At 61.6% G+C, this 23,945-nt stretch overlaps 3 protein-coding genes across 5 annotated transcripts in view; 2 read left to right on the plus strand and 1 right to left on the minus strand.

The window, feature by feature from the left end:
* CLCF1 (cardiotrophin like cytokine factor 1) lies at window positions 896–11,331 on the plus strand. Of its 2 annotated transcripts, none has more exons than XM_021082764.1 (3): window positions 896–2,276; window positions 7,956–8,122; window positions 9,878–11,331. In XM_021082764.1, the coding sequence occupies exons 1-3, from the start codon at window positions 2,093–2,095 to the stop codon at window positions 10,370–10,372; spliced, it is 846 nt and encodes a 281-aa protein (XP_020938423.1). In that variant the 5' UTR covers window positions 896–2,092; the 3' UTR covers window positions 10,373–11,331. The 2 variants fall into 2 exon arrangements, with proteins under 2 accessions (XP_020938423.1, XP_020938424.1); XM_021082765.1 differs by lacking the exon at window positions 896–2,276 and adding an exon at window positions 2,535–2,955.
* LOC110259234 (cleavage stimulation factor subunit 2 tau variant-like) overlaps window positions 11,262–23,945 on the minus strand; it is a 28,955-nt gene continuing 16,271 nt past the window's right edge. The window contains exon 3 of one of the 2 annotated variants that reach the window (XM_021082762.1): window positions 11,262–12,444. In XM_021082762.1, the coding sequence (XP_020938421.1) occupies window positions 12,248–12,444 (197 nt within the window). In that variant the 3' untranslated portion in view covers window positions 11,262–12,247. Of the gene's footprint in view, window positions 12,445–21,820; window positions 21,993–23,945 lie in introns of those variants that run through there. The other variant, XM_021082763.1, reaches the window with a different exon arrangement.
* Window positions 19,487–21,334, plus strand: POLD4 (DNA polymerase delta 4, accessory subunit). Its single transcript, XM_005660637.3, has 4 exons — window positions 19,487–19,827; window positions 20,049–20,144; window positions 20,357–20,468; window positions 20,816–21,334. Exons 1-4 carry the CDS (start codon window positions 19,515–19,517, stop codon window positions 20,838–20,840), a joined length of 546 nt encoding a protein of 181 aa, XP_005660694.3. The 5' UTR covers window positions 19,487–19,514; the 3' UTR covers window positions 20,841–21,334.

The following is a 23,945-nucleotide window of genomic DNA, read 5'->3' on the forward strand; positions in this document are numbered from 1 at the left end:
CTCCTCTTTCCTGCCCCGGCCCTTGTCTTCTCCCTCCTCTTCCCTCAGCTCCCACCCACCTCCTCCTCCAGCGCCCGCTCCCTCTCTCTCCTGTCTCTCCTGGCCCCCTCCTCCCCTCCCGTGTCAGCCGCTTTCTCCCTGACTCAGCAAGGTGCTTTATAAGGTGCTGAGGGGCTCAGCCAAATCCAAACCACATTGTCTGTGTCCTCTCCACCAGCAGCGGCTGCAGACGGGGGAGAAGGACTTGGGCTGCCCACCCCCCCCTTCTCTTGGGGCTCCCTCCCTCCCAAAGAGTGGCTGCTAGAGGACCTCCTGGGCCAGCCTCAGTGCCAGTCACCCACTGGGCATCCGCCTCCCTGACCTTGGCATGGGCATCCGAAGATCTTCGGGCTCACCGGCCAAGAATGTCATTGAAACGCCAGGGTTCTGGCTGGGGGAGGGGCAGGGGAGGCCCCCCTCCAGGCAGGTTTCCTCCAGTGGCTCCTGATGCCCCAGAAAACTCCCTGCCCCCCATCCCAAGCCAGCTCCCCTTTCCCAGCTCTTTTTTTCCTCCTTTAGGGGGGGGAAAAAAAAAGAAAGAAAGAAAGAAGAGGGAAAAAAACCCAACAACAAAGTCTGTCCCACTCCAGTGAGGTAATTGAAAACAAACTTCTTCCCCACCCCCCCACCCCCCCACCCCAGTCCTCCAAGTGCAGAAAAGGGAAGAGCTGCCCTGGGAGCCCAGGGCCGGTCATGACCAAGCTGCCTGCTCTGACCCACAGGCTGGAGGGGCTGGGGCAGGGCTGGCAGGGCACCCTGCTTCCTCTGGGGGCACCAGGGCAGGAGCGGTGATGCTACTCCCTGGGGAAGCACCGTCCAGGTCTGGCCCACGCCCGCCTCTCCCTCTTTGAAACAGCAAGTAAACAACAACAAAGGCAACTTATTACCGAGTGATTTAATTGGTGGTCTGGTCCTAGACACCCAAGCCTTGGAGACCGAATGACTGTCCCCCAAGCAAAGTCACGGAGTGGGGACATCCGCTCGCCCCCAGATGAGAGCTGTTTCTTGCCTGGCCGCCCTCTGCGGAGGGAGAAAGGGAGACCCTCCAGGGAGGGTGGGGGCTTGCGGGTCCCCGGGGATCCCGCCTGCAGGTCTCAACCCAGGCCTGAGGGAAGGAGGGAGGAAGAGCCCTGCACAGCCAGCCACGCGCGCCCGCCACCGGAGCACCCAAAGCCAGACCCCAAAGGCCGGAGGAAGCCAACTGTCTTGACGGGGACGCGGTTCCCAAGCGGGGCCGCTTGGTCTGTCCATTGCCTTGAATCTGAGAGGTCTCGCTGAGTCACCCCCGAAGCCTCTGGTGTTGAAACTGGTCCGGTGCCTCGTGCTGATTAATGAGTTACAAATCCCCCACCCATGAGCACTCTCCTGGCCACGGGGAGGAGAATGAAGGACCCCGTGAACTTGAGGGGAAAACCCTCAACCAAGCGCCCTCTTCTCTCCTCCCGGCCAGGGCAGTGGGCCTGTGGTGCCCTCTTCCTGCCCCCCAGGGGGCATTGTGAGCCGGTTAGTCACCTGCCCCAGCCCCAGCGCCTCGCTTAGCCTGGGCTTTTGGAAATGGGACAGGCGGCGGGACAATAGGCAGGGGGGGGCGGTCAGCCCAGACAAAGGGCAGCAGGAAAAACACCATCACTTGCTTCGAGGCCAGCTCGCTGGCATTTGGGAGAATGTGTCATTGCATTTACTCAGGGGGAGGGGGAGGGGAGGGAAGGTTAGCGATGTGGAGACAGAGGTAGAGTGAGAGCTGGGACCCCGCCGGGCCGGGGGGCTGGCGCCCCCGGGGCCGACTCGGAGGGAGAAGAAAAGGAGCGGGCAGCCCACTCCCCTGGCTCTTGGGAGTTTGCAGTCGGACCGATGCCCTCCCGCCCCCTCCCCCAGGAGGCCCAGGGTGGTACCGCCGCAGCCTCGCCTCACCTCACCCCCCCTCGGGGTTGTGGGAGGGAGAGGAGCCCCAGAAGCCCTCCCTTCCCTCCTCCCCCCTCCTCCCCCCACCCCGGGGAGGGCCGCTACAATTTGTGGTTACAGCTTTACACGTCAGAAAAAAAAAGTTTGCAGAATGTCCCACACCGAAAAAAAAAAAAAAAATCCGAAACCGAACGAAAAAAACCTGCGAGTGGGCCTGGCGGATGGGATTATTAAAGCTTCGCCGGAGCCGCGGCTCGCCCTCCCACTCCGCCAGCCTCCGGGAGAGGAGCCGCGCCCGGCCCGCCCGGCCCCCAGCCCCATGGACCTCCGAGCAGGTAGGAGCCAGGCGTCCGAGGCCCCGGCCCCCGCCCCCGCCCGGGAGCCGCGAGATCCGGTTCCCGTCCTTCCCCCGGGGAGTCCCGAGCCGGGGCCGGGCCGGGGAGCCGGGCGCTGCCCCCGCCAGCGGGGCTCGGGCCGGGGGAGGCACCGCTGGGCGCCCTCGAGAGGGGGCCGGGCGGGGACGCGGCGTTCCTGGAGTCCGCTCGGCGGGGGCCGGGAGGTGGCCGGGAGCGCGGCGGGGAGCCCGGGCGACCCGCAGACCTGGGAGGCGGCAACCTGGAGCCCGGCGAGGCGGGGTCCCGGGATCCCGGAGGACGGAGCCCCGCGCCAAAGTCGGGGAGATCGGGTCCGAGGCGGGCGCGGGGCTGCGGGAGGGAGACGCGGCGCGCGGGGCCGCGGGGGCCGGGGAGGAAGAGGGAGGAAGGGGGGAGGCACCGGGGAGCCCCAGGCCGGGCCGGCGGGAGGCGCGCGGAGGCCGACACCTCGGGCCGCGCCGCTCTCCCTCCCCGGCCCGCCGGGAGGGGAGGGCGGGAAGGAGGGCGGGCGAGAGGAGAGAGAAGGGCGGAGGGCAGAGCCGGGCTGGGCCGGCTCGGGCCGCGGGAGTCGCGGCTTCCTCGATGCGCGCCGCGCGGCCGGAGCCCACCATGCTGCCCGCGGCCGGGGAGCCGGCGGCAGGTAGGGGCCGGGCGGCGGCAGCGAGCCCCCCCAACCCCCCGGGCCGGCCGGCCGCGGCCTGGGAGTGATTAGTGCGGGGGGCAGGAGAGTCTGTCACCGGCCAGGGAGCCGGGCCAGCGGCCGCTCGGCCGCGGCGGCGGCGGCCCGCGGGAGGGCGGGCAGGGCAGGGAGTTGACGCGCGGGAAAGGGCAGCGGCCCGGCCGAGCCCGGAGCCCGGCGCCCCGGACCCCGCCCCCGCCCCCGCCGCCGGGAAGGGAGCGACCGGGCGGGAGCGGGCCGGGGGCGGGGCCGGGGGCGCCGGGGCCACACAGGGGGAAGGCGCCGCCGGCGCCGCCGCCGCGGGAGGGGTCGGAGCGAGAGGTCACCGCCGAGGGGGAGGGCCAGCGAGCAGGGTTCTCGGGCCTCGCCCCTCGAGCGCAACCCCAAGCCCCCCGGGCCTCGCCGGGGTCCCCTCGTCCCGGCTTCCCCCTTCCCTCCCAGCACCTCCACTCTGCGCTGCAGAAGCCCTCCCCACAGACTCCCAGTCCCGGAGGACGCGTCCCTGTTTCCTCCGGTGCCGCCGGGCCTGGCCCTCCCCGCCGGGGTAGGAGGGGGCGGGGAGGCTGGGGGTCCGCTCGACAGGAGGGGTCCGAGCCTCGGCCAGAGGCTGTGGGTGAGGGCACTGGAGCCACTTCTCTGTTGGGGGCGCTCTCTGACCCCCGACCCATGCCGGCCGACACCTCTGTGCTTTCACTCTCCGAGCACACAGCTGGTCCGCCCGAAGGGGCACAGGGCACTTGCCCCCGACAGATCAGGTGCCCCACCCCCACCTCACCCACTGGCTCAGTCGCTGCCCTGGAGCCAGGCACTCCACCAGGGCAGGAAACGGGCATCAGGCAGCGATGGCAGCAACTGTCACCCAGCAGCGCCAGAAGTCTCTCCTCCCAGCTGCTGGAATGGCTCCCTCTCCCCCCTCCCGAGTCCTGCGCACAGCCCGCCACCCACCACCCCAGCCCTCCCCAGCCTGGGCACCAGCTCCGCTGTTAGTGACACTTCACATTCCTCCGCACAATCCCACCTGCCTATTGACGCCCTGGCCCCTGGCTCCCCTGAGCCCTCCCGCCCCCTCTGGGTAGCTGCACCCTTTCCAGCCCACCCACACACTTGCCAGACGCCCCCATCCCACCCCCGCCGCCGCCAGTAGTCCTGCTGGCTACCCAGCTCCCAGGTGACACCACCCCCCACCTCTCCTGGAGCACAGTCCCGCCATCCCGAACCACTTGCTCCAGCAAAAGTCCAATCCCTGGGTCCAGACTGACTGGCCCACCCATCTGCTTCTTTCCCTGGGCCTCAGTTTCTTCTCCTGTCATTTAGGCTGGAAGCCGAGGGTGGGGAGGGGGCTGCTAAGAGGACAGCAGAGGTGGCGCCCCACGTGGTGTGGCTGAGAGGGACCTGAGTGAGCCGGAAACAGCACCCTCCCACAGGCCCCAGCACCTGAGGGGCTGGTGACAAAGTGAGGTCTCCTGACTTCTGGGCCCACATATACCCACTCACTAAGTCACTTCTCGGTTGCCTGGCGGGTAGGGAGCCGGTGAGAGGACAGAGATGGAAGAGAAGGAGGAGCGGGGAGAGCAGCCAACCCAGAGGACAGGGAAGGATGGGCTGTTTCTTTGGGCCTTTCCCTGTGAAGGGGGGGGGGGTGTTCCCCGGATCTCACACCACAGTAGCCCCACTGCCCCCTAAACCATTTCACTCCCCCAGCCCTCCTCCACAGACCCATCCAAGGGCACCAGGATGTGGGTCCTGGTCGGACTTCAGGGTGGGGCCTTTCCCACATCTGGCCGACACCTCTGGAGCTCTCTGATGCCTCCCTGGCCCCTGCATTTTTGGCGGTTCACTCTTAGCCACCAATCCCAGGGGCAGAGCCTCCTGGCGGCTTGTCCTAGCACCCTGACCACCCGGGCACCTCTGCATGGCTGAGCCCCCACCTTCACTGAGTGAGGTCAGATTGGAGGATACAGGCTGAGGGGGGTAGCTGCCTAAAGACCCGCGTGCACGGACGGGTGTGCCTGCCTGTGCAGCTGTGTCGGGTGGCCATGCACTTACGTGGGCCGAGGATGTGCGTGTGCGTGTGCATGTGTGTGTGTGTGTTCATGAGGGGGGCCTCGGTTCCCAGGGCCCAGGGATCTGGATGGAATTAGGGGCTGGCCGGGGTGGGGGCCAGGCTGGGGGCTGGGGGGGCCGCAGCAGGAAACGTGAGCTGCTCTCATTAGCTCCTCACGTGCTCAGCCGGATTTATAAACACAGGGGAAGACGGGATGTAAACAATCAGTGGGCAGCAGCCAGAGGCAGAGCTGGGGCGGGGGCCAGGCTGGGGGCCAGGCTGGGGAGGGGGCCCAGGATGCAGCCCCCGGGGCCGGTCCACCTGCACACCATGAGCCTGGAGTGGAGGACGGGCGCCAGGGCTCCGGTGCCCACTGCACTTGCCCTCCCAGGAACACGGGCAAGCGGCAAGTCCCAGTGCCTACGACGAAACCACAGGTGTTCTCTGGCCCACAGGGCGTTCAGTGGTGCTGCCTGACAGGGGACGTGGAGCCCGGGGCGGAAGCTGCAGCAGCGGGTAGAGCCCTGGCCCCTTGCTCCTCGCCGAGCCTCTTTTCCCTCTGGATTTCTGAGCCTCCTCCCCTCCTTCTGGTTCTCTCCGCGGGTCGATCCCACAGATCCTTCGGCTCTCCCCCCACCCCCAGGCTTCAGTGACACAGTTACCTCAGAACTGAAATATTCCTGGAAACACCGGCCTCGTCTGGTTAATTTCATGAGCCGTTTTTCTGCCCAGATGACTTAGCTCTTGTTTTTCCAAAGGCTTCTCCCCCTGCTGCCCTTGTGTAGGGAGCCAGTCCTCCCCAGGGATGTCCCACAGGGCCCAGAAGCGGTGGCGGGGGGTGGGGTGAGGGGCAGGCAAGGCCCAGAGCTGCATTCCTGGCCCCCCGGCCCCCGGTGGGACAGTCCCAGGGTGGGGTAGAGGCCAGCCTCGCTCTCAATTGCTGCTGCAGCTGGGACCCTCGGCGCTGACTCCGAAACTAACCTCGCATGGTACCCATAGGATCCTGGGGGTGACTCGACCAGATAGCCAGGCTGAGGGTAGCAGCGCAGAAAAGGGCCTGGAGTTGTCTTGGGATGTGAAGAACGGGGACGAGGAAGGAACTCAGAGAGTCAGCAAGGGTTAGGGATGGAAAGGACCCTTCAGGAGGGAAGCCACGGGCTGCAGATGGGAAGAGGCAGGGGAGTCTGTCTCCCCAGGGAGCAGTTATGGGCCTGACTCTGCTTTCTGTCCCAAACACGCAGGGGCGGGGCACCCAGACACTCACACTCTCAAACCGTGAGCCCTTCACCCTAGAAGCCAGGGTCTCTGAGACTCATGGCACCCCTGCTACCAGGCTTCATCAGTAAGGCCAGCCAGTTGAGCATCTGAAAGGGTCGGGACTGACCCGTTGGGCCACTGCAGAAGTCCCCACCTGAGCCCTGCACCTTGGAAGTGAAATTCCATAGAGTCTGAATCCTAAACCTCTCCAAGTTTGAAACCCTCTCTAAAACCCCGATCCAGCCTTATGACCAAGCCTAAACCGTACCTCGTTTTAATTCTCTCTTAACTCCACCATTTATCCTAAATCTAAGTACAAGCAAACTGGTAAACTCATATCCAACTTCTAACTCTCAAAGCAACGTGTGTCCTTGTAGAAAAGTTGAAACTGGAAGAAAGAAACCACTCATGACCTCATACCTACCCAAGCTCAAAACCCAAACCAGCCCTGCTCTTAGTGACATGCTGTGCATCAGCCCATCTGACAGCGGAATCCACAAATTCACCAATCTTAGCCCCCGCCAGCCCTCTGCCTGCCCAAACCTAACCACATGCCCCAGCTGGACTCAAACCTCAACCACACTCAAATCAGCCAAATCCCAATAAACTAACCTGAAACTTGAAAAGTAACCCAGTCCTTAAACCCAACCTAGACCAGTGCCAATTACAGCCTCACTCTATCCTAACCCTAATTGCCGCTGCCAGTCCCAATGCCCACCGAATCCTGGCCAAGTGCTCTTGACCTTGGACCTCACCTAAGAGTTGGGAAAATCATGTTTCCCACCTGCCTCGGCTGTCTGCCCAGCCCTGACCCCTGGCCTCTGGCATCCTGGGGGCCCAGAGGCTCCAGCGCCATCAGCTGACAAGCCCAGCTCATCAGATTCATCACATCCTCCCCCGCCTCCCTCTCTCTGTCTTCACTGCAGGCTGATCACCAGGTCTCCCTGAGGTCAAACTTTCCCATCGAACACCCTAGAGAGGAATGGCGCAGGCCTCACTGTGAACCTCTCGGTGAACACTGAGCCTTAGTCTCCTGTCTAAGAGCATCCTGCACTTTCTGCACCCAGGAGTCACAGCCCAGAATGTACCCCGACTATCCGAGGCCACCCTGCGTCCCTCAGCCCGCCCCAGCCCCAGCCAGCTGAGGCTCCGCCTTGCCTCTGACGCCAGGGGTCTGACCCTGGCGTTGCCTCCCATGGCTCGACTCCCCCTTGAGGCTGCGCCCCCTCCCCACCCAGGGCTCCCTTCTCTCAGCTTGAAGCTCTGACACGTGCTGTTTCCCAGCCCCTCGGCCCCCCTGCGCTGCAGCAGGACTGGGAGGGTGGGCGAGGAGGCCGAGGTGCAACTGGAACTGCGGAATACTGATGGGCAGGCCCGAGGCCTGGCCCCCGTGTCCTCACGCACGGTGACGCTCCGCTGACACAAACCCCGTCCGTCCCCAAGATCTGCGGGTAGACACTCGCGGGCCAAGTCCTCGTCCTCGGACATGCCTCTGTGCACACACACTCTCGGGCCCCTCCTCCACCCCCCTGCCTCCCATCTGGCCCCCCACCTTCACCCCACTCCCAGCCCAAGGTGGGGCCAGACACCTGAGAGGCTGCCGGCTGCTTCCTGCACCCGGCCAGTTCACCCTCACGCTCCTTGCCCATCCTGTCCGCAGGGGACTCGTGGGGGCTGCTCGCTTGCCTGTGCACCGTGCTGTGGCACCTCCCTGCCGTGCCAGCCCTCAACCGCACAGGGGACCCGGGGCCTGGCCCCTCCATCCAGAAAACCTATGACCTCACCCGCTACCTGGAGCACCAACTCCGCAGCCTGGCTGGGACCTATGTGAGTATGGGGATGGGGTCGGGGGAGACCCACCGGTGGGGGTCCCGGTGGGGGATGGGGTGAGGGGAGGGCCTTGGCTCCAAGCCGTCTCTGCGTGGGCCTCCCTCCTGCCTTCCTCCGAGGGGAGGTGTCCCTCCCTACCCCTGGCCCCAGGACTAGGCATGTGGGCAGGCCTCGCACCCGCCTTGGCCCACTGCCCCACTGGCTGCCGGCCCAGCCGCCCGCCTCCCCCGGGGCCGGGGAAGTCTCCTCTGTTTACACCGTGTTGTGGTGTCTCTCGCCCGGGTGGGGCTGGGTGGGGATGCAGGCGCCCCACCCCCCATGCCTGTGTTCCAGCTCGTCTCTGCCCCAGACCTGGGGCCCTGCTGCTCTGGCCCCACAGGCCTCCCTTCCGTCTGCCTCCCCATCCCAGCTGGGCCTCCTAGGGGGGACCTGGGGGAAGGGGGCTGCAGGGAACCCGGACCTGACCCGCAGGGGCAGGGGGTGCGGGATGCAGATGGCGGGGAGGCCCCCAGGACCTGGGGGCGGTCCGGAGGTGCTCCGAGAGCCCAGGAGAGCAGGAGGGAGGGTCAGGGCTGCCGAGGGCCGTGGGGGGCCGGCCCCTCTTCCCGCGTTCCTCTTCCACATCCCAGACCCTGCTCCGGAGCCAGGGAAAGAGAGGGAGGCGGGTGGCGGGGGAGCTGGCTCCAGCCCCAGGATACACCGAGGAAATTAGTTTGTCTCTGTGCTTGTCAGCGTGCGAACCTCCCCCTGGGCCCTTGCCTGTCCCAGGCCCGGCCACGCTGCTCCCTCTCTCCCAGCTGAAGCATCTCACTCGCCCTGGCCCCGGGCCCCAGGCCTCGCCCCCGAGGGCTGCCGAGGCTCCGTCCCTAGACAGCCTTCCACAGGCTTCCTCCTGCCCAGCTCTTGAGAGGGCCTCGGTCTCTTCCTGCGGCAGCCCTGCGCTGGGACCCCCCCTGGGGGGCCTTAGGGAGCACGTCTGGCGCCTGCCCTTCAGCTGACGGACCAGGCATGTCCGCGGGGCAGATGGAGCCCTGATGCCCGCGGGCCTCTCTGCCTTTCCACCCGCTTCCCCCGCTCTGGTTTCCCGTCCAGAAAACCTCTGCTTGACTCTGCTACCCCCTCTAGCTCCCGACCCTTTTTCTCTCCGGGCTTTCCCTGCCAAATTTCCTGAAGGAGTGGTCTACACCCTCTGCCTCCACTTCCTCTCCACCCACTCACTCCTTAACCCCCTGCAATCTGGCCTCCAGGCCCCTGGAGCCATTCTCCCCAAGGTCGCCAGGCACCTCCTTCTTGCCAAACCCAGTGGCCCTTCTCAGGCTCACTCTCCTCGCTCTGTTTTGCAGCCATTCTACACTGTGAGCACTGCTGCCTTCTCGAACTCCTCTTCTTGGCTCTGGACTCTCCTGGTCCACCTTCGCCTCTGCGGCCTGGCTTCCCGGGTCCCGCGGCTCCTCTTCCTCTCTGCCCGCCCGCCCACACGGGCGCTCTCCCCAGGCGGGTGCTGTCAGCCCAGCAGCGCAGCCCTCCCGGGCGCTCCTGCGTGTTTCTCTCTGTCTGCGCTTCTCACTCGAGAGTCATCGCCCCCATTGCTTCGGCCACCACCTCCACGCAAAGGACGTCCCTGGAGAAGCCGGGGAGGCCCGCGAACACTGAGGCCTGGCGTGGAGATGGGGCCTGTGTCAGGGGACACAGGAAATAGAAGCTCTGGGGACAGGCGTCCCCTGCTTCCCCATCGCCCTCTCCTTTTCACAGCTCAACTACCTGGGCCCCCCTTTCAACGAGCCTGACTTCAACCCACCGCGGCTGGGGGCAGAGGCTCTGCCCCGGGCCACGGTCAACCTGGACGTGTGGCGAAGCCTCAACGACAAGCTGCGTCTGACCCAGAACTACGAGGCCTACAGCCACCTCCTGTGCTACTTGCGGGGCCTCAACCGCCAGGCTGCCACGGCCGAGCTGCGCCGCAGCCTGGCCCACTTCTGTACCAGCCTGCAGGGCCTGCTGGGCAGCATCGCGGGCGTCATGGCGGCGCTGGGCTACCCGCTGCCCCACCCTCTGCCCGGCACTGAGCCCACCTGGGCCCCCGGCCCTGCCCACAGTGACTTCCTCCAGAAGATGGATGACTTCTGGCTGCTGAAGGAGCTGCAGACCTGGCTGTGGCGCTCAGCCAAGGACTTCAACCGGCTCAAGAAGAAGATGCAGCCCCCGGCCGCTGCGGTCACCCTGCACCTGGAGGCCCGCGGCTTCTGACCTCTGACCTTCACCACCTTCTCCCTCCCGCCCCTCCAAACCCTGCCCCCACTCCAGGAGGGAGAAGTGCAAACGTGGTTGCCAACACTTGTCGAGCCAGGGGACAGAAGCCATGAGCCTTGAGCTCTCCGTGGCCTCGTGGCCTGGGAGCGGGCAATGCGGTAAAGGCCACGGCCTCCCCACTCCCCAGGGTCCGGCAGGTCTGGGAAGAGGTGCAATGGGCCCCAGCCCCGTTCCACAGGATGGAATGCTCAAGGGAGCCCAGAGCAGTGCCAGTCGGTGCAAGGCTCTCACAGCGTCCTGCTTCCTGCCCACCACTGGCCAGGGCCCACCCAGCCCCCCGAGTGGCACTTCCAGGAAGCATGTCTGTAGGTGGGGAGGGGGCCACCATCGCACGTGCCTTTTTGGGGTGAAGCCCTCTGGCTGCCCCGCTCTCCTTACATGGGTGTTGCTCCCCTACCCCCCCAAAGGACCCAACACATCCAGTTCGGAAAACAAACAACAGTGGCAGAGTCCAAACAGGAAGAGATGGGATTAAAAATGGAAGAGGCAGGGGCCTCAGTGGAGGAAATACTGAAAGCAGACGGGCAGGGACAGACCGGACCCAGGGGTCACCCAGGCAGCTGGTGGCCCGGGGTGGCAACCAAAAGGACAGTGCCTTGAATTTTCTTGTCAGCTTCAGGGCGCCTCCTCCCACCCCCTTTCCCAGGGTATCTGTGGGCGGCCCCGGCTGGGGAGGGCAGCCACAGCCACAGCCACAGAATTTCCTGAAAGTTTACATTGCAGTAGCATTTTGGGGTGCGGGGGCAGCTCCCCCAGGCCCTGCCCCCCAGCCCCACCCACTCATGACTCTAAGTTTGTTGTATTAATATTTATTTATTTGGAGATGTTATTTATTAGATGATATTTATTGCAGAATTTCTATTCTTGTATTAACAAATAAAATGCTTGCCCCAGAACATCATGTCTTTGCTCAGCCTCGCGCCCCTCGCCCCCCCGGGCCCTCATCGCTGTTCTCCTGGCCTTCCCTTCCTGGCTCCCACACCTGCCGGGGGAGGTCAGCTCAGCTCAGCAGGGGCCAAGAGCTTGGGAAGGGGGACCCTAAGAAAGGCCCACCACCCAGCCCTCCTCCAGGCTTCGCCCACGCTGTCTTGTCTGTTACTTAGCTTCCTCCTCCTCCCAAGCCTTTGCTCTGTCCACCCGACTTCGGATTACTTGTCTCCCTTTCCTCTTCTTTTTTGGCCACCCCGTGGCATGTGGCGGGATGGGGAAGTCTGCGGCAACGCCAGATCCTTTAACCCACTGGGCTGGGGATGGAACCTGCGTCCTGGGGCGGCAGAGATGCCGCTGATCCCATTGTGCCACAGCGGGAACTCCTCTCCAGAGTCCTTTCATAGTGTCATGGGTCTGTCCACCGGCAACGCTAACCATCTTGCCCCCAGGGCTCTCTCCAAGGCCCTCGCATTCAGCCCTCAGCCTCCCCAGGTCCTCCCCCTGTGGCCGCCTGCCGGAGCCCCCAGCTGTGACCCTCATATTCTCAATACCCTTCATCTCCTAGGGAGGGCGATACGCGGAGGCCGAGTCACAGGTCTCAGCTGCGACTCTAGTCCTCCCTCTGCAGCACAAATGAGCACGTGAAGGGGAGACAGGAGCTGGTCAGGGGATGACCTGGACTCAAATCCCAGGTCCACACCCGGCTGGCTGAGTGACTGTGGAACGGTGATTTAGAGCTCGCCATTCTCCAGTTTCTCTAGCTGGGAAATGGGGAATAATCAAATACCCTGATAAGGACGTGGGAAAGGTTAAGGGAAACCACAGAGGTAAGATGCTGGCTTGAGGCAGCAGGTCAGGACACCCAGGGGAAGAGCCGCTGGGTCAGTCATGGGCTAACTGCTCACAGGTAACAGGTGCATATTGTACAATGGCCCCCTGGAGCCAGGGCCCTAAACGCAGGAAGTCACAAACGGTGAGGATGTCGATCAGCTGACAAAAGAAATTTTTCAGCTGCACCCACGCATGCGGAAGTTCCCGAGCCATGGATCGAACCGGCATCACAGCAGCAACCCCAGTCCCTGCAGGAACAAGGACAGATCCTTAACCTGCTGCGCCACAAGAGAACTCCAGTGGACACATATTTTAAAGACTAATCCCTGTGCTAACTGGTGCAGGAAAGACGAAAGAGGCCCAGGACCTGGTTGGGCTCCTGCCCTCATGGAGCCTGCGGTCCATCTGGGAAGAGACCCAGCTTGCTGAGCGGATACGAACACAAGCTTTTCGGGCAATGTGCCCTGCCTGGGAGGTCGTGACAAGTGCCAGGGCCGGAGGAAAAGGGAGAGGTTGAGCCTAGGTTCAGGGACCGCTTGAGACAGGGGTGCAGGGGCGAAGGTCCCTGAGTCACCTGACCCAAGTAGGAGGGGACAGGCCCACCTGAGGGGTCCAGGCTCTGCGAGCAGGGACAGCTGCCCAGGTCTGGCCAGGAGCACCTGCGGGCCCGGCCTCCAGCCTAACAGGACAGAAAGGAGAGGGCCTCTGGGCTGACTCTATCCAGGGACTGTACTGTGGAAGGCGCCGGGCAGGGGGCCGCGTGGGGAGAAGGAAAGACCGCCTCACACCGAGCTCTCAGCTTCCTGGGGCGGATTCTCAGCCTTCCCATCTCTCTGTCCACCACTCAGCTCAGGCTCAGGCTCAAGCCCAAAGAAGGTGTTCCATTAGTGTGTTGAACAAAACAATCCAGAAAAAGGGATACCCACCCCCGCCATCCTCACCCACTGCCAAACGCTAGACTCCAAGGCAGAATTTGATTAAGTGCAGAAAGATCGAGGCAAAAAATACTATTTAAGTCACAACGGGAGGAGTGATGGCCTCCAGTTGGGTGAGGGCCCCGCTGGTCTGTGAGCCCTTATAGGGGAGGAATTGGGTCTGCGGTCACCTCTGTATCTCCAGTGCCAAGGACACAGTAAGAGCTTTTGCGTGGGACCTGACACCATTCCTGGAGGCTGGGCAGGACAAGGGCTACTTGTGTCCATCTCCCTTTTAGGCTGGTAGTGTCTTGACAGCAGGCTCCGCAATTTCCTCATCTTTGCATCCCGGCAGCATTTTAGCACAACGCTGGGCAGGGGATGAAGTACTTCATAACTTGATTCAATCTGGTTTAATGAGTATCAAGACAATAGTGCGTGAGGAGTTCCCGTCCTGGCGCAGCAGAAACCAATCTGACTAGGAACCATGAGGTTTCGGGTTCGGACTCCTGGCTTGCTCAGTGGGTTAAGGATCCGGAGTTGCCATGAGCTGTGGCATGGTTTGCAGACGCGGCTCGAACCCCGCGCTGCTGTGGCTCTGGCATAGGCCGGCGGCTACAGCTCCGATGGGACCCCTGGCCTGGGAACCTCCATATGCCGCGGGAGCGGCCCAAGAAATGGCAAAAAGACAAAAAAAAAAAAAGAAAGAAAGAAAAAGAAAAAGACAATAGCACGTGAGACATCAAGGCAAGAGAGTTTTAAGGAGGCAACTGCCCGGCAGTGTGAGATGCCCCAGGAAAGCCGAGAGGAGACTGGGGGGTGGGAATCCACTGACTTTGACCATCCAGGAGTCACAGGTGACCTGTGCAGGAGCAGCTGAGAGACAGACCCCAAGTTGTGAGGATGAAGAAGGAGACGGTGAGGAGGTCTTGCTACAGCACCGCAGGTTAAGGATCCAGTGTTGCTGTAGCTGTGGAGTAGCTTCGATCCCTGGCCGGAGAACTTCCGTGTGCCACGGGTGTGGCCCCCCCCCCAAAAAAAAAAAAAAAAGACGAAGAGGGAGATGGTGAGAAGGAAGGAAGTAGGAAGGGTAAATATATTCCTTCTGGAGTTTGGCAGCAAGGGAGGGACAATCTAGAGGGAGTAGTAGCAGGATCACAGAAGGTTTTTTGGTTGGTTGGTTTGCTGTTGTTTTGTTTTGTTTTGTTTGTCTTTTTGTCTTTTTAGGGCCGCTTCCCATGGCATATGGAGGTTCCCAGGATAGGGGGCTAATCAGAGTTGTAGCCGCCGTCCTACGCCAGAGCCACAGCAACAACAGATCCAAGCCAAGTCTGCAACCTACACCACAGCTCACGGCAACACCAGTTCCCTAACCCACTGAGCAAGGCCAGGGATCGAACCTGCAACCTCATGGTTCCTAGTCGGACTCGTTAACCACTGCACCACCACAGGAACTCCCCGTTTGCTGTTGTCTTTAAACCGAAGAGACCAGAACACATTATTGCTGTGTGAGGGGTGGTGGCCAGAGAAGAACTGAGAAATTTGGGGAATGGAATCGAGGACAAGCAGAGGAAAATCAAAAGGGTTGCTGGGTGGCCATGTGGCACCAGGTGACATTAGAAACACATCTCTGTCATGGACTCCTTGTCAGGGATTTTGACATTCCCTGATATTTCCTAGTAAGACGCAGATGGCCAGAGGTGGGGACAGAGTGAAGAGAGGCCATTTCCCAGGGTGAAGGACTGGCAAGGCAGCAACGGCAGAGAATCAAGCAGTGAGGGGAATTGTTTTGTTTTGTTTTGCTTTTGCTTTTTTAGGGCTGCACCTGCGGAATTTGGAAGTTCCCAGGCTAGGGGGCGAATCACAGCTTCAGCTGCTGGCCTACATCACAGACACAGCCATGGCAACACGGGATCTGAGCTGCATCTGTGACCTACACCACAGCTCACGGCGACACCAGATCCTTAACCCACTGAGCGAGGCCAAGGATCGAACCCAGGTTCTCATGGATACAGATTGGGTTCGTTACTGCTGAGCCACAATGGGAACCCCTCCGGAATTGTATTGTTGAGGGGCTGTGAGCCATGCCGAATGGTGGGCACTAGCGGGGACTGACGGGTGGCGGGGGTGGGGTGGATGAAAAGGGGAGCCCGGTCAGAAAGGGCGTTTCAGAGTCGGTTTTGGAGCTCTCCCTGCACAGGTCCCCACCGATGCTGTCAGGGGTGGAGTCCTTCCTCTGGGTTTCTGCGCTGCGGACCACGGGGCAGGTAGCGCCTGGCAAAGGGCAGGTCACCAGGCTTTTCTGTGAATGAGTTTGTCATTGGTTGTCCAGCCACAGCTGCTTCAGGAGAGGCAGGGAGAGTTCGCTGGTTAGCTTAGCTTCCACCTCTTAGGGGTGGTCTTAGAGTCAGGGGCCCAGGTCCGCAGCGGTCCGTTTAAGAGCCTGGGATGCCTTGGGCCCTGCGGAGTCACAGGGGGCGGGCTTTATCTCTAGAATTCCTTCTGTTCCCAGGCAGGCCCTCCTCCCTGTCACCTCCAGATGCTTGGGTGCCTGGAACACCTGTGTTTGAGAGGAGGCATACGAGATGGAGAACTGTCACGTAGGGGAGTGGATACAGTTAGGGTCCTGCTGCGGGCGGAGAGTGGGTGGTCATGCCTTGCCAGCTTCCTGCTTTTGCAAAGATGGACCCATATCGAGGACTTAGCCCCTCCTGGTACGTGGGGAGACTCATTCAAGCACACGTGTCTCTCTCTCTCTCACACACACACACACACACACACACACACACACTCGCCCATTTGCCCAGCCACCCCAAATGGGGAAGGGCCAAGGGAGGCCCTTGTTGCCCTGAACCTAGAGGGCAAGGGCTAGTGATACAGGCCTGGCTGAACTCTCTGATGAGTGGCTCCCTCTCAGCTCCCCCTGCTTCTCTGGAGCCACAACTGCCCCTGCCTTTGTCCCTTCAATTCTTAAGCTCCCTGACTCAGCCTGGTTCCCCAATTTCCCAGCAGTGGACAAAGCCCCTGTCAGTGGAGTGGGGGTGGGGGCCATGAGGGAGGAACTGTGAGCCTTGGAATCGGAATTCCAGCCCTTTCCTCAACCTTCAGCGTCCTCAGCCTTCCTAGGTCAGAGGTCATCTCCAGGCCCCTCCCCAACTTGCCTAGACCTTCAAGGCCAGGCTGATGGGGCGGAACTCAGTAGGACCGTCCTCCCAGCTGGACAAAGTCTGACACCTGGTGGCCAAGGTGAGGAACGGCCAGAAGGGCCCCTTCCCACAGCTCCCTAGGACTTCTCTAGAGCCAGGAGGGCCAAGGTGAAAGGGGAGGTGAAGGCACAAGACTGGGACAGGCTGGGACGGGCTGGCTGGGACAGGGCAGAAGAGACATCTCGTGGCAGAAGCCCCAGACCCAGGCGTACTTTTTCCTTCCCCCAGGTTCCCGCCCTTTAAGCCCAGCGGGCCAGAGAACCTGGAGCAGGAGGAGGAAGTGGGTGTCTCGGAGGGTCAGCAGGGACACGAAGGAGCTGCCTGAAAGAATTCGGGCCCACAGGGTGGAGAGTATGCGAGGCCAGGAGCAGGAGTCTGGTGCCCAGAATCTCCAGCTCAGGTGGGTGGCAGGGCCTGAGGGCCTGCGGGAGGGGTGCTGGGGAGAGGGAAGGACAGCCGGCTACGCCCACAGCCCGCCCAGCCCGGGCAGCTGCTTCCCTCCCTCCACCTGCCCCCACCTTCCTAGCTCTAACTGGCTCTCCCCACAAACCCCATCGTGAGGGGGAAGGGAAGGGGCTCTTAGGGCGCGTGCGCAGTGCGGAGGCCCCCCCCCATCCTGCCACAGTGTCTGAGCTAAGCCAGGCCTAATCCCCCTCCCCTGGAGCCGTCAGTGGTGGGCCTCAGCCCTCAGGAAGGTGCCAGGATCCTGTTCCAGTTCTTTTCTTTCCTTTTCTCTTGGGGTCCCCCAAGACTTTGGCCTTGACGATGAAGCAAGGGCCTTGAGTGTTCCCAGGCCAAGGTGCACAGGTCACTCCTCATCACCAGCCTCGGGGGATCGGGGCTGACAAGGAACCTACGCCTGGGTCTCAGGAAATTCCCCGAAAGAGAACTTAGCTCCCAAGCCTAGTCTGGCCTCCAGCCTAAAGCCTGAGCTCTGACAGGCCTCAGGACAGTCGTTTGGGGAGTAGGCCTGAGCAGGGAGAGGGGTTCCAGGAAGGAAAGTTCCGGGTTGGGGGTAAAAAAGGAAAAGACCAGAGGATGGGCAGGCCAGGCTCCGGTCTGGTTGCCAGACAACGTAGGAACCCAGATGCCAAGTCAGGCAAGGAAGGATGCCGGTTGGATAGGGGTGCTTCCATAACCCTTGGGTGCCACCTCCTCCAAGCCTTGGGGCTTGGTCCCACGGCCGTATGACTAGGAACGGAGGGCAAGGCTGCCTTTGGAGAGTTCCCTGAAAGCCAGTCCTGGGCTGCCTGTACTTGAGCTGACCACCTGGACTGGGAGAAGCTGAAGGCCAAGGGAGACGTCTTCCGGGCTGAGTGGGAGAGGCCTGCAGGGCCAGCTGGCAGGCCTGGCCCAGACAGTGCCCAGAGAGCAGGCCGGGGCCCAGAGAGGGCTGGGATGGGCTCAGGCGGTGGCAGAAGCCGCCGGGGCCGCCCAGCAGCATACCCCATTTCACGCTCCCTGGGCGGCGGCAGGGCCCCACGGCTATCAGCTTTCAAGGGTGGGAGGGACCAGGAATGAGGAGGGGTCTGCCCCACCCATGGCTCCCTGCTCCCTCAGGGCTCTGCGGCCCGGAGTTGGGTGCCACACACCTCCGGACACGCCCACTGCAGAGGGGTGGTCAGTCCCACAGATCCTGGGCACCATCCCTCCGCGGGGTACTCCTACACCCAAGCCCTTCCTACCCCTGGTGGAGGGGCCTCTCTGGTCCCCTCCCCGACACAGCAGGGCCCCCATCTCCCTCAGCGTGGGCCCCACTTGGTCCAAGAGGCAGATGAGAGGATTAGACCGAGCCCAGCCCGAACAATAAAGCAGGGAAGGGCCCTCCTGCTCTCACTCCTCCACTCGTCCCTCCTTGAGGAAGGGACGGGGAGAGCCGGGGGAGGAGGCCCTGAAGAAGCGGCCTGTTCTTGCTCCTCCCTCTCCTGCGCAGGCAGAGCCCCAGACCCCAGAGCAGTGGGAGACAGTGAAGGCAGAAGCCTCTGGGCAGCCCCTGCACCCCTGCAAGGAAGAGTGGATGGGCTCTTGAGAGGGCAGGTCGAGCTGGCCCGGTCCCTGCTCTGATTCCCAGGCTCCCACTGGCCAGCACTTTTGCCTGCTGCCAGGAAGTTGGCGAGGAGGAGGCGGGTTTAGGGGTGAGTCAGCGAGGAGAGGAACCCAAGGGACAAAGGTCATGGATGGAGAATTGAGAGATACTGTTCACAGCAGCCCACCTCCTCCAGGAGGTCTTCCAGGGCTAAGCCGACTTGTGGGCCAACTTATTTCTGACCCACCCTTCCCCCTTCACCTGTGTGTTAGGACTTTTATCTTTGCACTGTGATCTGTAAGTCCATCTGCTTGCCCTTTAGCCTGTGAGCTCCTGGGGTTTCACTGGGGCCCCATAATGCCTGTGGCTATCAGCACTTCCTACTTTCAAGAACCATTCCTGTTTGTTTTTGTTGCGTGACTAAGTGGGAAAGTGCCTAGAACAGCACCCGGCACACTGTAAGAGCCACATAAGTGTCAGGTTCACTGCTGGTATTTTCTGCTCCTACTCTCACACTGGGAAAGAGTTTACTGATGAAGGACTGGGAATCCAAACACATCTGGCCTCCTGAGCAGTGTGGAATCTTGCTGACAAGGAGGGTGGGCAGAGGCAGGCTGTGGGACCCCAGGAGAGAGAGCACTTGCCTAGACCAAGTGTGGGCAGTGTCCTTGGGTGCCAACCGTGAGAAAGGAGATTTCAGAACCCCCGGGCTTCTCCAGCCAGGTCTCCAGGGGCCGGTTGGGGGAGGGGTGGGAGCAGGGAAGGGGTCTGGATTAGCCCAGACTCTCTCCGGACCTCCAGACCTGCCCCCACAACGCACTGCGGGCCAAGGGGCGGGAGTGGAAGTCTGGGGAGTTACAAACCGGCCACGGGGATTAGCGAGGCTGAAAGAACATTTGCCTAGGAAGGGAAAACGGGAAGTGAGAGGCTGAGGATAACGCTCGGTTAGTCCCCCGAGACCCACTGCAGACCAGTGGGGGGGTGGGGCAGGGGGAGGTGGTGCTGTCTGGGGCGTCGTGACAGGTCCCCCACCCCGGCCTCACCCCTGCTCCCCCCAGAACACAGCTGCATCAGGTGCCCCGCCCCCTCTGCCCGCGCCACCCGCCATTGGCTGGAGCCAGGCCCCGCCCCGCCGAGGCGGCCTGCCATTGGCTGAGGTCCTTGCTGTTTGCATGCTTGTGGGGGTGGGGGAGAGGCGTCATTCCTGGAACCCTCGGACTTCCTTTCTGCCGGTCTGGGTCATCTGTCTGCCCACCCGTCGCTGGCCCCAGGCTCGCTCTCTGGCCCCAGCCCTCTCTCCCTCTCTCAGCAGCTGTCTCTTTCGTGCCCGCTGGCCTGTCTCTTCTTCCCCGCAGTCGCCTCCTTCTCCGCCTGCCTGGGTGGCCGCCATGGGCCGGAAGCGGCTCATCACTGACTCCTACCCAGTAGTGAAGAGGAGGGAGGGCCCCGCTGGGCACAGCAAGGGGGAGCTGGCACTGAAGCTAGGTCTCTGAGGTGTGGGGGGGGTGGGAGGATGGGTGCGAGGGACCTGAGAGGACGTGGGCAATGGCCGGGGAAGTGAAGTGTGTCCTCTGTGTCCTACATCAGGCCTGGCAGCGGACAGCAGAGGCAGAGGGGTGGTGAGGGCTGGGGAACAGTGGGTCAGCTGTGAGGTGAGGGGCAGGGGACAAGCCTGGGCAGGCCTGAGGAGTGGCATGTCATTGCAGAGGAAGAGCCCGAGCCCCCGCCCCCGAGCGTGGATGAAGCGGAGCTGGAGCTGCTGAGGCAGTTTGACCTGGCCTGGCAGTATGGGCCCTGCACAGGTGAGAGTCCCTCAAGCCCGGAGAGCACATTCTGGAGCCAGTCCAGCCACCCACACGTGTCTCAAGCAGCCCCAGCCCCTGCCTGACCCTCTGGGCACTGTCTCCAGAGACTGGGGGTGTGGAGGTCCCGACACACCCCTCCACACACATCCTCTAGCAGGGACTCTTTTCTGCTCCCCACGAGCCCCCACTGTCTTCTCTACACCCGGCAGGGATCACACGGCTGCAGCGCTGGCATCGGGCAGAGCAGATGGGCCTGGCGCCACCGCCAGAAGTGCGCCAGGTGCTGCAGACTCACCCCGGGGATCCCCGCTTCCAGTGCAGGTCAGAGACAGGCTTGGGAGGGCTTTCAGGGGAGCCAGGGACTTCTCCAGACGCCACCAGCCTGCACCCCTCTCCCATGATGGGAGCTATTCTGACCTGAGGGAGAAATAGGGGAAACCTTGGAGGTCCTTGCTGGGCAGGAGAGAAGGTTCTACAAGTTGCATGGCTCAGGAAGCAGAAGCTCGCTTTAATAATTCTTATCTCTGAGCTAATGGTGGAGGAGGGGTTCTCCTAGGGCCCAAGGGACTCTTTAGTGCTGAGGGGTTGGCCAAGGACCGGGCTGGTGAGATGAGATCAAGAGACTTAAGTGATTCTGGTTTCTCCCTCCACCCACATCCCCGGCACAGCCTCTGGCACTTCTACCCCCTTTGAAGCATCACCTAAGACCTCTGCCTGCTACTTGAGAACCTAAGGACGTAAGCCAGTGCCAGTTGCTGCCCCTTGGCTCAGCTCTGCTGTGAAGTTTGGCAGGAAGAGTCTCAGAGGAAAGGAAAGAGGCTGAATCTGGAGAGCTCTGCCACTCAGCCCTGCATCTCCCCAGCAGGCTCCCGGGGCCCCTGCTGAGAACGACACAGCCAGAGCCAAGCACCTCCTACGTGGAGAGTGGTCTCTGAGGCCAAGGACCTGGCCATGACCCTTCCAAAGGCTGCCACACGCCTGACCTGAACACCGTGGTTCTTGGGATGATGTGGCAAATTAGGCACAGCTTTGGGCAGAACCAGACTCAGGCAGAAGGCAGATGATCTAAGAGGCAAAGAGGCACTCCCTGCTCCAGGCTGGGAGTCTGAGGGCAGAACTGGTTGAGCTCACGGGGCAAGGGGCTCGCTAATGCTTATCAATAAAGAACTCTGAGCCTGGAAGCCTGACCACCCGTCTCCTATGTGGCCCTTCTTGGGCTGGCAGCACCCAGCAAGTTGGTAAGTGGGAGAGAGCCAGCACCACGCTTTCCTGCAGGGTGAGTGTGCCCCTTCCCCTGCCTAACCCCAGACCTGAGAGGGAGGAAGGCAGACCTGTTAAGAAACCCCAGCCGATGCGTCATCGCCAGCTCTGAGCAGCCTCTGGCGCCCCCTGGTGGTGCACAGGGGAACTACTCTAGCCACTTTGGGAGACCAGCCATGAAAAACCTACTGGACCCACCACCTCGCCTGCCCAGTGTTGCCCACCTCACAAAAGTCAGTCCTTTGTCAGAGCAGGACCCAGGGGACACAGGAGTCATAAGGTCCAGATGACAGACACATTCCCAGCAAGCACTTCTACTTCCCGCATGGGAGCCACCTGGATCCAAAGCAGGGTTGGGGGAGGGTTTCAACCCACAGGACCTGCTCAGAGATGACCATCATCCGAGAGGCTTTTTAGGGAACTTTACGGCCCTGGAGAACTGGCTGTATCCAGACACGATGCTCAGGGGCCCCGGCCGTATGACACAGAGGACAGGATCAGTACTCCTTCTAACAGGGTCACCTTCATTTGCTCTATCAGCCGTCCATCCGAGCAGATCGAGCTCTTAACTCCTTGGAAACAGGCCTAGAGAGCGACCAAGTGGCATTATTAGTCCCCATTTTATTGGGCACCGACCATGCCTCAAGTAAATGCATTATCTGTAAATGTCCTAAAAAGCCTTCACGATAGATTTTACAGAGAAGGAAACCAAAGCCCAGAAAAGTTACACAAAGTTGTCCAGAAGCCCTGGCAGGTATGTGGTGGCGCAGAGACTAGGGGCCACGTGTGCTGGGCACTGCCCTCTGCTGAGCACCTGTTGTGCTGGGGCGATGGACAAAAACAGGTAAATATTATGTCAGGCGGTGGTTAGTGCTGGGCAAAATTAGGGTTAGGGGTTAGAGAAGGCCAAGGGTGCCAGGGGCTGGTCAAGGAAGGCCCTCTGACAGGGCAGCTGGGGAGCACTTGGGGCAGAAGGAACACACACTCCCCAAGGCAGGGGTGTGTCCAGCCACCCCCACCCCCACCCCCATCAAAAGCAGCATGAGGCCAGTGCGACTGCGCAGGGGTGGGTGAGGCCAGAGAGGAGGCAGTTGGTCCCACAGGGCCTTGCAGGCCAGGATAAGGAATCTGGATTTTATTCTGAGTAAGACAGGAAGATGTTGGTAACTTTTCAACCAATAAATGACAATCAAACATGTTTTAAAAACATTACCCTGGTGGGAGTTTCCTTCGTGGCTCAGCGGTTAACGAACCCAACTAGGATCCATGAGGACTAGGGTTCGATCCCTGGCCTCGATCAGTGGGTTAAGGACCTGGTGTTGCCATGAGCTGTGGTGTAGGTCACAGACATGGCTTGGATGCCGGGTTGCTGTGGCTGTGCTGTAGGTTGGTGTAGGTTCCCCTAGCCTGGGAACTTTCATATGCCATGGGTGCGGCCCTAAAAAGCAAAAAAAAAAAAAAAATTACTCTGGCTGTTGGTGGAAAACAGTTTGAGGAGCTGGGGGCAGAAGAGGCTGTTGGAGGTGCCTCGTGAGAGGCGCCGGTGATTTAGACCAGGGCGGGAGATGGAGGTGGTTAAAAGTGGCCAGATTCTTTCTATATTTTGAAGGGAGAACGAACCGACGGGACTCGCTGGCTGGCTCTGGGGTCAAAGAGAGAGAGGAGCCAAGGAGAACTCCAAAGCTTTTGGCTCGAGCAGCTGGACAAGCAGAGTTCCCGTCACTAGGATGAGAAAGACTGCGGGAAAGGGAGGGCCGATTTCAAGTCTGTGACGCATCCTCGGCGGGGAGGAGGCAGTGGAGGTGCGAGTCTGGAGTTCTAGGGAGCGCTTGGGATGTGAGATGATGAATTTGGGCACCTTTTTGGAGGCTGTTGAAGCCACATGTGGGGATGACATTACCTGAGTAATTACAGTCAGAGACCAGCAGTGGCCTAAGGACAGCCCTGGGGGCTTCGGTGCTTAGGCACAAAGGTGAGGAGGGCCTGAGGGAAGGAGACTGGGAGGGGGCGCCTAGGAGCGTGTGTCAAGGTCTCAGATGCTTCCGAGAAGCTGGTAAAGGAAAGCCTGACAAAAGCACAATGGACTTGGCAGCGTGGAGTCACTGGAGACGAGCAGCTGCCACGGAGGGTGGGGACAGCAGTGAGCCTGGAGGGGCTTGGGGGGCAGGGCCGAGGAATGGGCGTGGGGAGCCGGCCAGTCCTTTCGGGGACCTTTTACTGTAAAGGGAGCAGGGAAATAAATGAGTGACAACTAGAGGGGACCTGGGATCGAGGAATGTTTTTATTTGTTCTGTGTCATCTTTTGTTTTACATGGAGTGTTATTACAGCATAATTACCCAGTGAAGAGTGAGCCAATAGGGAGGGGCCCTAAGGCCAAGGGAGACGGGCAGGTGCACGTGAAGTCCTTGTGAAGCTGAGAAGGGCCAGGACTACTACACAAGGAGGAGTGTGGCCTTAGATGGGCGCATCCACTGGGACAGGAAGGGAGGCAGAGGATGTGGAGTGGACGCTGGCAGGGGGCAGTGGCCAGGAGAGGG

The sequence above is a fragment of the Sus scrofa genome, chromosome 2 (genome assembly GCF_000003025.6).
Source record: "Sus scrofa isolate TJ Tabasco breed Duroc chromosome 2, Sscrofa11.1, whole genome shotgun sequence".
In the NCBI taxonomy this organism is placed as follows: Eukaryota; Metazoa; Chordata; class Mammalia; order Artiodactyla; family Suidae; genus Sus; species Sus scrofa.

Excerpts from the sequence above, each read along its gene's own strand:
- POLD4 (XM_005660637.3), top strand. The coding sequence starts at position 19,515 with ATGCTTGTGGGGGTGGGGGAGAGGCGTCATTCCTGGAACCCTCGGACT. Across the intron at positions 20,145-20,356 it reads GCAGTATGGGCCCTGCACAG|GGATCACACGGCTGCAGCGC; the intron begins GTGAGAGTCCCT and ends TACACCCGGCAG. Across the intron at positions 20,469-20,815 it reads GATCCCCGCTTCCAGTGCAG|CCTCTGGCACTTCTACCCCC; the intron begins GTCAGAGACAGG and ends TCCCCGGCACAG.
- CLCF1 (XM_021082764.1), top strand. The coding sequence starts at position 2,093 with ATGTCCCACACCGAAAAAAAAAAAAAAAATCCGAAACCGAACGAAAAA. Across the intron at positions 2,277-7,955 it reads CCCCATGGACCTCCGAGCAG|GGGACTCGTGGGGGCTGCTC; the intron begins GTAGGAGCCAGG and ends TCCTGTCCGCAG. Across the intron at positions 8,123-9,877 it reads GCAGCCTGGCTGGGACCTAT|CTCAACTACCTGGGCCCCCC; the intron begins GTGAGTATGGGG and ends TCCTTTTCACAG.